Source organism: Notolepis coatsorum, assembly GCF_963971535.1.
Source record: "Notolepis coatsorum genome assembly, chromosome: 1".
In the NCBI taxonomy this organism is placed as follows: Eukaryota; Metazoa; Chordata; class Actinopteri; order Aulopiformes; family Paralepididae; genus Notolepis; species Notolepis coatsorum.
In genome coordinates this window covers 95722036-95735998 of record NC_140165.1, presented here as the reverse complement: position 1 = coordinate 95735998, position 13963 = coordinate 95722036, and the positions used below count along the sequence as shown (strand labels likewise).

Below are 13963 nucleotides of genomic sequence, written 5' to 3'. Positions count from 1 at the left end.
GTGTGCGTGCGTGCGTGCGTGCGTGCGTGCGCGTGTGTGTGTGTGTGTGTGTGTGTGTGCGTGCATGCTCATGTGTACTTGTGAGTGGAGAGTTCAGTGTTCTGATGGCCTGGGGGAAGCTGAGCCGGAGTCTCTCTGTGCTCATAGCGTGTGTACGTAGGCACTTGCCTGACTGCAGCAGCTGGAACAGGCTGTTGTTGGGGTGGTGGGGGTCTTTCATTATTCTGCAGGCTCTGGATTTGTACCTCCTGTTATATAAGTCCTGCAGGGGTGGTAGTGCAATACCCGTAGTACGCTCTGCTGAGCGCACCACTCTCTGGAGGGCCTTCCTGTACTGTGCCGTGCTGTTTCCAAACCAGGCAGTGATGTTTCCAGTCAGAATGCTCTCTACAGCCCCGGAATAGAAGGAGTGGAGTATCTTCCCAGATACTCTGAACTTCCTTAACTGTCTCAGGTTACACCACAGAATCTATGTGTGTTGACCATGTCAGGTCCTCTGTGATGTGGACTCCCAGGTACTTGAAACTGCTCACCCTGACCATGATAGCCCCATTTATCCGCTGCTTTATCCCTGCTGTATTCTCCTAAAATCCACAATCAGCTCTTTGGTTTTACCAATGTTCAGGAGTAGGCTGTTATCCTGGCACCAGCGTGCCAGTTCATCAACCTCCTCCCGACAGGCCTTCTCGTCATTGTTAGAGATCAGCCCCACCACCACGTGTCGTCCGCAAACTACACTATGGAGTTGTTGCTGAACCTGGCCACACAGTCATGTGTGTGCAGTGAATACAGCAGGGGGCTCAGAATGCAGTAGATTGAAATAAAGGTGTTCTATTTCAATTTCAACCTGATTCAATTGGATCTTTGTTTCCATATGAAGTATCATAAAGTGTATCATAATGAAATGTATAATTTATTAAATGTATAATAAATATATTAACATTATAGACCAGAACATTACCTCAAGTGACTTTACTTTGCAGTAACATTGAATTTGCCACCATGCTTTGGACTGAAGACTTCATTATGTCAATGTTTAATTTTCTTTCATTTAGGACACCTCATACATTTACTGATGTAACTCCCTGACCATGCATGCTATATTTACACATGTGGTATTGCTGGATTCAGCACAACCACACCTTTCCGGAAAAGCCCTCATATGTGTTTCTATGACAATCCATGGCAGGGCTACTACAAAGTAAGTGAGAACATTCTGCATAGATATTCATTTTTTACATTTCCGCTTATTTTAAGTATGTGTACATAGGTACATATTTCCTACATGCATAAAGATATTCAGTTTTGCAGTAAAATATCTTTATACAAGAATCCATTTCATATATGGGAGACCTTAGAGATGAGGAAAAACATGCTTGTGTTTTGTTCTACCTCCGGTAGGGGTACCTCAAAAACTAAAGCCCTTTTTCACAGTTTGTCACAGCACTATTTATACAGAGTTCTCTCAAAGTATCCTGTTTCTCTTTATCTTAAGTCAATACTGTATACGGTGGTCTCTGCTGGCCAGAGTGTCCTTTGACCTGAGGATCTACTCATTCTAGCCACACCTGTCGCTGACTCCCCTATGGTTTTGTCCTCCCACAGTGCTGATCGTACAGTAACATACAGGGAGAGGTCAGACGTCACCTAGAATTAACTATGTCCTTAGGACTGTTTCAACCTGACACTAGTGCAAGAGAGACAATTGGCTCTGATGGGAGGAAATTATCATGCTACATTACTAATGACATAATGGATACATATTCTATAATGCTATGGTGATTCCGACCACATCAGATAGATAGATAGATAGATAGATAGATAGATAGATAGATAGATAGATAGATAGATAGATAGATAGATAGATAGATAGATAGATAGATAGATAGATAGATAGATAGATAGATAGATAGATAGATAGATAGATAGATAGATAGATAGATAGATAGATAGATAGATAGATAGATAGATAGATAGATAGATAGATAGATAGATAGATAGATAGATGTGTGTGTGCGTGAAAAAGAGATAGAGAGGGGGTAGTAACTGACCTCTGGTTGAAAAAGGAGGGGGTTTAAAGGAGGGAGGAGGAGGACAGAGGGAGGTGCAGTGGGGGAGTTTCTGGGAGTTCAGCCGTCTGGGAGGCAGAGGAGGAGGTGTGATCCCGGGCTCTGAACACAAGAGACCGTGACATTCGTGGACGTGCCAAATATAACATGTGGATTAGGGTGTATTATTCCTTTAAAAACCAATGAAAGGTTTTTCTCTCATAACCTTTTTGAGTGTGTTCATATGCAAATTTGGGATATGCAAGCTTTCCATCTTTGAATTGTCACACATTCACTGTATGATATAGACGGTTTTATCTTGACAACATAAACATTCCCATAAATAGACCCATGTCTACTTCCTGATGCAATGGTAGCTAATGCCAAAAACGGACATAAACATGGGTCCAAACTGTTCCCTAGCAACAGAATTCCAGTGAAACCATTTTTATATTATATTACATTATATATATATTATATTAGCTTTCAAAGTCTGTCAGTGTTGAGTGAAAAACACCTGCCCCTTGCTGCAGTGTTGTAGTCGAGTCACTAATCTCGAGTCAGAGTCGAGTCTCGAGTCCCCAGCGTTCGAGTCCAAGTCCGAGTCAACAAAGAAGAGCCAGAGTCGAGTCCGAGTCGAGTCCCAATTACCCTAGTCGAGTCATCAAGGTTGAGTCCACTCCACTCTGGCTCAAAGAGCTGACATACAAATAAAAAAAGGTCTACATTAAACATAAATGAGACAGCGGTCACCATTTCAAAGAGAGTTTATTTACTTTGTGACAAAATAGTCAAACAAATGCACTAGCCATCAATATCTTCTGCCAAATAATTAGGGCCTATACATTTTGAATTTTTTATAAATAACTGTATTTATCAACTACAAGTCCGAGTCCTCGTCTGCACCTTCCGAGTCTGAATGCAGTCAATGCTCGAGTCCAAGTCCAAGTCTGAGTCATCAGTGCTCAAGTCCAAGTCGAGTCACGAGTCCTGAAAATCAAATGTGATTTTAAGCTAATTTGACAATTATATTGATTAATCAGTTACGGCTCAGTTAAAACTGTCAATAAAACTGAATTCAATATTTGTATTCATTTTTAATTTATGTGTTTTGTTTTATTTTAATTTGTATTCTTAGTTGTACATTTGTATTGTATTTCTTTTGTCCAGGACCCCAGGAAGACTAGAGGCTCTTTCATGTGTCTCTAATGGGGATCCTTAAATAAACATAAACATAAACATAAACGGTAGTTGATAAAGTCCTACAACTACTAAGAATGTCTTTAGTGGACGATAATACATGGACTGATAACAATGACCTTAATAACAAGCTGAGTCGCTGAACTTTGGTTTTCCACAAAGGCATGTGTCAGTGTGTGTGGGATGAAAGACTATGATAAAGATCATCTAGGTCAGCGTACGTGTGTGTGTGTGTGTGTGTTGGTGAGGATGTTTTAAAATTTACCATCAAAGCAAGACTGCAGGTATTACCCACTAAATACAATCTGTCCACTTGGTATCCTCAAACTCACAGTCCATTCTGTTTAAATTCAAGGGTACTACGACTATGCTTGCACCTCATGGTACCAACGCAGATCAAAGGCGCTAAAAACAAAATTACAAACATCACAAAACAAACTGGTCAGACTACTGCTTGACCTTACTCCTAGAACCCACCTCACCCCTGCCCACTTTGACAACCTAAAATGGCTTAGAGAAGATGACAGAGTACAGCAACTTGCAATGGGCCTGGTCTACAAGATACACTACATGACTAAGGTACCCATGTACATGTCAAAATACTTCCCAAAGGTCAGTGAATACCACGACCACAACACCAGAGGGAACTCCACAAATCATGTTAAACCCAGATTCGGCTCAAACAAGGGACAAAACACGTTTCGCAATTATGCCACATCAATGTGGAACACCCACAGCTGTAAAGGAATGTGAATCACTACCCACTTTCAGCACCTACGGGAGACTGCAATTCGAAACTGGCCCCTGTAAATGTCCTAACCCAACCCCCTCCAATGTACAGTAAATGTCCTAACCCAATAATACACAAGACCCTCTTCTTGGGACCAAGTAAGGTTTCGTCGATAATCCAATGTACAGTTATCCCCCCCCCCCCCTCACCACCTACCCAACCCCCCCTCCAATGTACAGTTTCTTTGGAAAATGTATACTCTCTTTTTTAGACTCTTTTTGTATCACAAACAGTACTGTATTTGTAAATCTGGTATGTCATAAATGTATAGATGTAGCAGTATTGTCTATCTGTATGTCATGTATGTCATGTTATAATGAATTGAAAATGGGGGACCCTGATGTAAACAAGACGAAAGTCTTTCTCTGGTCTGCATCCCCTTAACAATTGTGTGTATTGAGCTGTACTGTATTGTACCCATTCTGCAATCTGTTAATAACATTTTCAATCAATCAATCAAACCGGCCACTCCACAGAAACGGCCCTCATTGCGGTCACAGAGGCACTTCACTTAGCAAAAGCGAAAGGCCTCTCCTCTGTCCTGATTCTCCTAGATCTATCTGCAGCCTTCGACACAGTCAACCATCAGATCCTCCTCACAGCGAGAATGCAGCTGTGACCGCGTCCCCGACCGCCAAGAACCTTGGTGTTGTCCTCGACAACCAGTTGAACTTCTCTGCTCACATCGCAGCGACAACCAGAACCTGCAGATTCCTACTGAGCAACGTCAGAAGGATCCGTCCCTTCCTGACAAAAGAGGCCACCCAACTCCTCGTCCAATCAACAGTCATCTCCCGCCTCTACTACTGCAACGCACTGCTTGCTGGCCTCCCAGCCACTGCCACCAAGCCTCTTCAACTCATTCAGCCTGCACTCCTATCCAAGCTCCGGGAGGGTCATCAAGGAGAACCTGCCTTTTCTCAGTCCTTGCCCCACAATGGTGGAATGAACTACCCACCCCAGTTAGGACAGCCAAAACCTGTCCAATCTTTTGCGACTAAAGACGCACTTCTTCAACCATTATCTGACTTTTTATTTTATTTTTGTATTATTAAATAAAAAAATCGAATCCTAACTAACCTTACTGTCATGCACTTGTCCTAATAAACTAACCTACACTGTAGCACTCAACACTTTGATGAACATTGTTACTCAGCTGAGTTGTGCCCTTCCTGATGACTTGTCGTACAGGACTTGTAAGTCGCTTTGGATAAAAGCATCAGCTAAATTACTAAATGTAAATATAAATGTAAACCATCAGGAGTGCGTGTGTGAATGTGCGTGTGCGCATGCAAGTGTATGTGTGTGTGTCTTACCTGCTTGGGGAATAACGGCCTCTCTGTTGTCATACTCATGCTCAGTCATAGACCATCTGGGACAAACACTGTTGGATGCTGGGAAATGAAGTTCATTATAAAGTCACATCCAGGAAGTACTACTATTATATCAGACACAGACACTGTTCTTATTGAATTTGGCCTATATGTAACAGATGGTACCGCGAGGCACAATCACGATGGACTTCAGTGTTGTGAAGTGACTGTGGCAAGTAGCGGTACTGCGAGTTAAACTCACTCCCCCTTAACACTTTGGATGCCACGCCATGTTTTCCTTTTTACCCCCTTGATGCCCAAACCCACTCCAATGTTAACTTAATATCGCCTAATCTATGTTTTAAATTATGGCTATGTGTCTAATCTGCCCGTCGCTTATCAAAGATTAATTTACCAGTCAACATTGTCAAGGCAAAATTTTTTTTTATCGCTTCATTTCCGTTTGATAGCATTTTGAAAATCACTCGTTTTCTCGGAAAAAACAACCCTATGATGATAATCGTCTTTTACTGGAATATTCCAGAACGTTGTCATTTGTCTGCCTATTTATGAATCGTTTTCAAATAAACGCTAGATCAGGGGTGGCCAACCAGTCAGAGACTAAGAGCCACAAAAAAATTACTGTGGTACCACAAAGAGCCACACCATATACCAGCGTTTCTCAACCTTTTTTTTCAGTCACGGCACCCTTCATGTGTTTATAGGTCTCACCCTCTGGCCTCTGAAGTTGCTAATGTCTTTTTTATTTGGGCCTCACAGGGTTAAAAGTACCCTGTGAGACCCACGGTTGCAAAATTACAAAATCACTTTTAGCCATTTAAAAAAATAATGTTTATTTAAAAAATGTTAAAGGGGAACTATTTTACTATTTCTTTCACTATTTGGGCACTTTTACACAATTCCTGTGAGTCTATGGAACACCTAGGTTTTTTTCCAAAAAAATGCATTGTTTTGTATTTCTAATCAAGTACTAAAAACCACATTTTTCTACCTCAAGATCTTAAGCCGTTTTGAGGCTGGGCTCCAACCACTGTGTGGCCTGGTGCCAACTGCCACATCAACTGCCACATTATTATGCAGCTGAGAAATCTCTGACATCACAGATATGCACATTTTCAGATGACTCAGTTCAGTGAGGGTGAATATTGTGAGAGGAGAATTGGAAGAATTCGCCAATATGAGAATTAGAGACATATATCCTATTAATATAAGTCCACATAGCTAAGAAACAATGGTAAACACTGAAAAAAGCCATTTATAAGATAGTTCCCCTTTAAGCACATGTATAGTCAATTGGTCCTGTTGTTCAGCCTCACAATGCTATTTGATAGTAAATGTGTTTATATGTCCCACCCTCTGGCCTCTGAAGTTGCTAATTTCTTTTTAATTTGGGCCTCACAGGGTTAACCTCTTAAGCCCGAGATATACAGTAAAAGTGTATATTTTCAGCATTATGTTTGTTTACCAATTATTTTAACTGTTATTAGTGAAATATAAGATTATAGAAATCTCAGGGCATTGAGTTGGAAACCGGCGCATATTGACAGGAGGAAGTGGCACAACCAAAAGTGAGTGTAGTCTTTTGAAGGAAGAGACTCAGGGCTTTCAAATTTCGAAAAACTACCCTACCCAGCTCACACCAGCCCCTGTCAATCATCTGACTTCTGGATTTCCTTTTTAATTTCTCTTATTTTTTGGGATTATCTCCCACAAACCTGAACGTTATTGCCATAAAACAGAACGCAGTTAGTTTCTCTACCTTTCTGTGAACGTCTTGCGAAAAACGGTGTTGCAATATGATGAAAAATGGTGGAGAAATTTACATTATAAAAAAGATGGCAGAATTCAGTACTGTATCTACAAAACCTTCTGTTTAATCATCTTCCCTTTATTCATTTGCTTAGATTTTTCAGGTCTGGTCAATTTTAGCATGGTGTTATTTACAGTCAAAGATAATTTTTTTTTAAATAGAATTGATATTCTCCTTTGGTTCATTACAATTTACTCAAGCCTAGTAACAGACACACTATTTCTGACACTGATCCATATATGTCCCTAGATTCAGATACCAAGAACATGCAAATGGACCATTTAAAAAAAATTGTAAATGTTTATTCTACGTCCTTATGGAATGAGTGACATAAAAAAAAAAAAGTAAAAAAAAAAAAAAAAAAAAAAAATTATGGATGGAAGAGCCGCACATTGACGGGCAAAGAGCCGCGGGTTGGCCACCCCTGCGCTAGATGATCGATAGTATATGTGTGCGCACGCACGCTCGTGCCGCGTGCTGATAATCGCTGCTCTTATTTCCTGATGGCTTTTACAGTGAAACAGCAATATCACATATAGTGGAAAGGCTTATATCTCCGTGAAAACTAGTCTGATTATCCTAAGACTGATAACATAGATTCCTTACCTGACATCAGATGGTATCCAAATGGTATATTCCAATTCCTGATCACCATTCGAAAAAATCGATAATTGTATTGATCCAGCAGTATAACACATATTCGCCGTGGCACCAAGGTTCCAGAATGAACTCTGGTAGACCCCGGTTACATCAGTGAGAAGTAAAATGTGGAGTCAGAAATCCGTTCTCCCATTCACTTTCATTGAGTCCACTCCAAAAGGGTGATTTACCATCTGGGAGACGATAGGGGGCGCTTTTTTCACATCTGAGCGCCGGCGGTGCCTGGATATCCAACGGTAGGCTCGCTTGATGCAATATGATTTCAGATCGCTAAGAAAAAGAAAAAAAAAAGAGAAATCTCGTGATGGGCATTCAACGGTCGGGGCGTAACCCAAGATATCTCGGGCGTGGCATCCAAAGTGTTAAAAGACACATAGACACATTACCAAGAGTGAATTCACTTCTTGGTATAGCGGTCTGTGATGTCGCCCGTGGTGCGGCAGACCCGGGTTTGAAACTCGCTCGGGCATCGAAGTTTAACACAACGCAAAAAGGTGACAATATCACCTCCGTTACTATATACAAATTTACATTGTTTGAAACATTTGTTTTGTTAGTGCCTCATGTTAAGTCAAGCAATTACTTTCCAACACTGGCCACCATTGAGAGTTTGCGCTATTGTGCAAAGTTAGGTTTGATCCATTTTCAGGCATGTGCCTTCAGTCATTCTCTCCCCATTTCCCTACCTGGACATTTAATATTACACTTGTGATTACTAGACGACTGCTCTACCTCCTGAACCACTGTCGCCCCTTGTTATTACCGATGTCTCATGTCTCCTCCTATTACCCTTGTCTCATGTCTGACTTCACTTAGCAAAAGTGAAAGGCCTCTCCTCTGTCCTGATTCTCCTAGACCTATCTGCAGCCTTCGACACAGTCAACCATCAGATCCTCCTCGCGTCCCTCGCAGGAATGGGAGTGGCTGGCTCTGCGCTGACATCATACCTCAATGACCGCTCCTACCAAGTGTCACTGCCACCTAGATAAAAATGGGAACGAGGTTAACTGCCACCGAGCCTTCAGCTCATTCAGAACGCAGCGGCCTGCCTGATCTCAAACCTACCGAAGTCAGCCCATATCACCCCACTTCTTAGGGACCTGCACTGGCTCCCCATTGCCGCACGAATCTGCTTCAAGGCCCTCGACCTGGCATACCATGCGGCAAAGGGAACCACTCCCGCCTACCTCCGGTCAATGGTCTCTAACTACACACACTCAAGACCCCTACGCTCTGCATCTTCTGGCCGCCTCAGACCTACTCCTATCCGAACTCCGAGAGGGTCATCAAGGAGAAGCCGCCTATTCTCAGTCCTTGCCCCACAATGGTGGAACGAACTACCCACCACAGTTTGGACAACCGAAACCCGTCCAATCTTTCGCTGTCGACTAAAGACGCACTTCTTCAACCATTATCTGAAATGAAAAAGAAATAATAATAATAAATCTAACCCTAACTAACCTTACTGTCATGCACTTGTCTTAATATACTAACCTACACTGTAGCACTCAACACTTTGATGAACATTGTTACTCAGCTGATAGAGTTGTGCCCTTCCTGATGACTTGTCGTACAGAACTTGTAAGTCGCTTTGGATAAAAGTGTCAGCTAAATGACTAAATGTAAATGTCTCCTCATTATTATATGTTGTACGAAATAACCGGATGAGTATACAATAAAACTGGCGTCGAGGATGGGAAATTATCAACATATGGAATGTTGCAGTCAAGACAGTCCAGTTTCAACCAGAGGTGAAGCCGGTGAAGGCGGCTGTGCCTCATAAATGATGCAAAGACGTCAGCCACGGTGGGCGCCACCTTGTTATAAGGGAATTAATAAAGGAACACTTGACTTGAATATAGCTAATGCATATAAAACCCTTTCCCTCCTCCACCTGGGACAATCTGACCACCTTTCTTTGTTCTTCTATCCAAGTAGCTACACCCCATTCATCAAACGTGTAAAACCCTCAGTTAGAACAGTTCAAATATGGCCTGAGGGGGCAGACTCTGAGCTGAGGGGACAGACTGAGGGGACAGACTCTGAACTGAGGGGACAGACTGAGGGGACAGACTCTGAACTGAGGGGACAGACTGAGGGGACAGACTCTGAGCTGAGGGGACAGACTGAGGGGACAGACTCTGAACTGAGGGGACAGACTGAGGGGACAGACTCTGAACTGAGGAGACAGACTCTGAACTGAGGGGACATACTCTGAACTGAGGGAACAGACTGAGGGGACAGACTCTGAACTGAGGGGACAGACTGAGGGGACAGACTCTGAACTGGGGGGACAGACTGAGGGGACAGACTCTGAACTGAGGAGACAAACTGAGGGGACAGACTCTGAGCTGAGGGGACAGACTGAGGGGACAGACTCCGAGCTGAGGAGACAGACTGAGGGGACAGACTCTGAACTGAGGGGACAGACTGAGGGGACAGACTCTGAACTGAGGGGACAGACTGAGGGGACAGACTCTGAACTGAGGAGACAGACTGAGGGGACAGACTCTGAACTGAGGAGACAGACTGAGGGGACAGACTCTGAACTGAGGGGACATACTGAGGGGACAGACTCTGAACTGAGGGGACAGACTGAGGGGACAGACTCTGAACTGAGGGGACAGACTGAGGAGACAGACTGAGGGGACAGACTCTGAACTGAGGAGACAGACTGAGGGGACAGACTCTGAACTGAGGGGACAGGCTCTGAACTGAGGGGACAGACTGAGGGGACAGACTCTGAACTGAGGGGACAGACTGAGGGGACAGACTCTGAACTGAGGGGACAAACTCTGAACTGAGGGGACAGACTCTGAACTGAGGGGACAAACTCTGAACTGAGGAGACAGACTGAGGGGACAGACTCTGAGCTGAGGGGACAAACTCTGAACTGAGGGGACAGACTCTGAGCTGAGGAGACAGACTCTGAGCTGAGGGGACAGACTCTGAACTGAGGGGACAGACTGAGGGGACAGACTGAGGGGACAGACTGAGGGGACAGACTCTGAGCTGAGGAGACAGACTGAGGGGACAGACTCTGAGCTGAGGGGACAGACTGAGGGGACAGACTCTGAGCTGAGGAGACAGACTGAGGGGACAGACTCTGAGCTGAGGGGACAGACTGAGGGGACAGACTGAGGAGACAGACTGAGGGGACAGACTCTGAGCTGAGGAGACAGACTGAGGGGACAGACTCTGAACTGAGGAGACAGACTGAGGGGACAGACTCTGAACTGAGGAGACAGACTGAGGGGACAGACTCTGAACTGAGGAGACAGACTGAGGGGACAGACTCTGAGCTGAGGGGACAGACTGAGGGGACAGACTCTGAGCTGAGGGGACAGACTGAGGGGACAGACTCTGAGCTGAGGGGACAGACTGAGGGGACAGACTGAGGGGACAGACTCTGAGCTGAGGGGACAGACTGAGGGGACAGACTCTGAACTGAGGAGACAGACTGAGGGGACAGACTCTGAGCTGAGGGGACAGACTGAGGGGACAGACTCTGAGCTGAGGGGACAGACTGAGGGGACAGACTCTGAACTGGGGGGACAGACTGAGGGGACAGACTCTGAACTGAGGGGACAGACTCTGAACTGAGGGGACATACTCTGAGCTGAGGGGACAGACTCTGAACTGAGGGGACAGACTGAGGGGACAGACTCTGAGCTGAGGGGACAGACTGAGGGAACAGACTCTGAGCTGAGGGGACAGACTCTGAACTGAGGAGACAGACTGAGGGGACAGACTCTGAACTGAGGAGACAGACTGAGGGGACAGACTCTGAACTGAGGGGACAGACTCTGAACTGAGGGGACAGACTCTGAGCTGAGGGGACAGACTGAGGGGACAGACTCTGAGCTGAGGGGACAGACTGAGGGGACAGACTGAGGGGACAGAATCTGAGCTGAGGGGACAGACTGAGGGGACAGACTCTGAACTGAGGGGACAGACTGAGGGGACAGACTCTGAGCTGAGGGGACAGACTGAGGGGACAGACTGAGGGGACAGAATCTGAGCTGAGAGGACAGACTGAGGGGACAGACTCTGAACTGCAGCACCAGTTCACACACTCTGTGGAATGCCTTCTATTCAATAGATACTGTAGTATGTAGTAAGACTCACCTGGTTCTCCAGACTCAGGACTCCAGTTACACAAAACATGACTACATGCAAACTCCATCTGAGTGAGAGGGAGAGAGAGAGAGAGAGAGAGAGAGAGAGAGAGAGAGAGAGAGAGAGAGAGAGAGAGAGAGAGAGAGAGGGAGATAGAGGCAGGAGGGGAGGCAGAGAGAGAGAGATATATAGAAAGAGACAGGGATAGAAATAAAGAGAAAGAGGGAGAGAGACACAGATAAAGAGAGAGCAGGGTGAAGATATAGCATATGGGAGAATAGCATAGGAGACAAAAGGAGGGAGAGAGGAAGTGATAAGAGATACCACAGTTCATTAAATCAACTTATTTTTCAACTTTAGATTCATTGTTGTTAGCATAACAATAGTGATGGTCTCCTTCCAGCAGCTGCCTGACTGAAACTGTGAAATCTGTCATTTCCTGTTGAAATAATGTGTAAAAGCCACAAAATATGATTGAGCTTGAATCTGACACATGCAAAGTACCTCTACTTACCGTAAATGGCTGCTTAGCGGCCTAACGTTTGGTCGACGGGGTTTCAAAAGTAGAATTCATTAATTAATTCAAACCTTTATTATTCTCAAAAGGACAATTGAGGTCACCCTCATTGTCAATGTCGTCCAGACTTACAGACATTTCAATGCATAAATTGTTTTACAATATAATAATAATAAATAATAATAATAACTATCTATAGCACCTTTCACACATGGACCGCAGCCCAAAGTGCCACACAGCAAATAGTATAAAATTAACATAGGCATAAAATGAGTATACAGTTGACAGAATAAAAACAATGCATGAAGTGCAGACATAAAAATAGGTATAAAAGACAATAAAAGTATTTCAACGTAGAACGTGCAGACATAAGAATAGGCATTAAATAAGTACAATAAGTACAGTGGCGCTCGAAGGCATGTAATCGATCAATAGAGACTGTATTAGTTCCCCAATTATCATATCATGGTGTATCATTGGAAAGCCACACTCATTGGCTACAACCCTGTCCAAAAGATTTCGAGATCGCCAAATGATTGACGGAGCTAGAGCCCCCGGAGGTCGGGGGTGGTAATGTGTACTTTGGCGCACGCCTCACATATCTGCATGTAACTCGAGAACCTCTGAACGGATTTTGTCATCTGAAAGGACAATCGACAGGCAACAAATAGGGCTTTAATTCTATATATATATTGTATTAAAAGAAATGCACACCCAAGCCGCTAGAGGTCAGCAAAGTGGCGCGTCACGAATCGTCCCCATGAGGGCCCACATGTGGGCCCTTGGATGTTAAGAGGTGTTTTTTTTATTATTATTTTTGTAGCCAAGAGTAAATACCATAACCCTATCAAAACAGTAGTCAAAGTGTATATTTTCATTTTTACCGATGTTTTATACGGTTTACCGAAAATACGAATTTATCGGAAAAAATGCTAATTATATCTCTTTTATCGTAAAACCGCAAGGAAATGACTAAATCCAGATTCACCCCTGCCATTGGAAAGAGGAGCCTTTTCCCTATCCATAGATGTATGATTTGGCCATAATAAGGTCAAGGTCAAATATGAATTTATAATGAAAATCGATGATCATTTATTACTGTATAAATCCTTCTGTTTAATCATCTTCCCTTTATTCATTTGCTTAGATTTTTTTTACACTTGATCTCAATAAGGTGGTGAATGCGCTCAGTGAGCAAGCTCGGTTTGCTCACAATTGTAACATGGTGTTATTCACCGGCACAGATGCAAAAATAAATCATAATTTATATTCTCCCTTTTTTCATTACAATTTACTCAAGCCTAGTAACAGACACAATATTTCTGACACTGGAAATACATACCCCCAGGTCCCTAGATACCAAGAACATGCAAATTGACCTTGTAAAAGTGGAGCAATCTTCCATTTTCTTAGGCATGTACCTTTAGGCGAGATTTCTGAAAATAGGGCTACAGCCTGTGTTTTCTTCTTCTGTCCCTTGTATTG

General features: G+C 43.7%; 1 protein-coding gene across 1 annotated transcript in view; it reads right to left on the bottom strand.

Moving 5' to 3' along the window:
* LOC311243407 (uncharacterized protein) overlaps positions 1–5403 on the bottom strand; it is a gene marked incomplete at both ends in the record, with an annotated part of 77765 nt that extends 72362 nt beyond the window's left edge. The window contains 2 exon segments of the mRNA XM_084332633.1: positions 2052–2171; positions 5355–5403. Coding sequence (XP_084188759.1) covers positions 2052–2171; positions 5355–5403 — 169 coding nt within the window.
* Positions 5404–13963: the final 8560 nt, after the last annotated feature.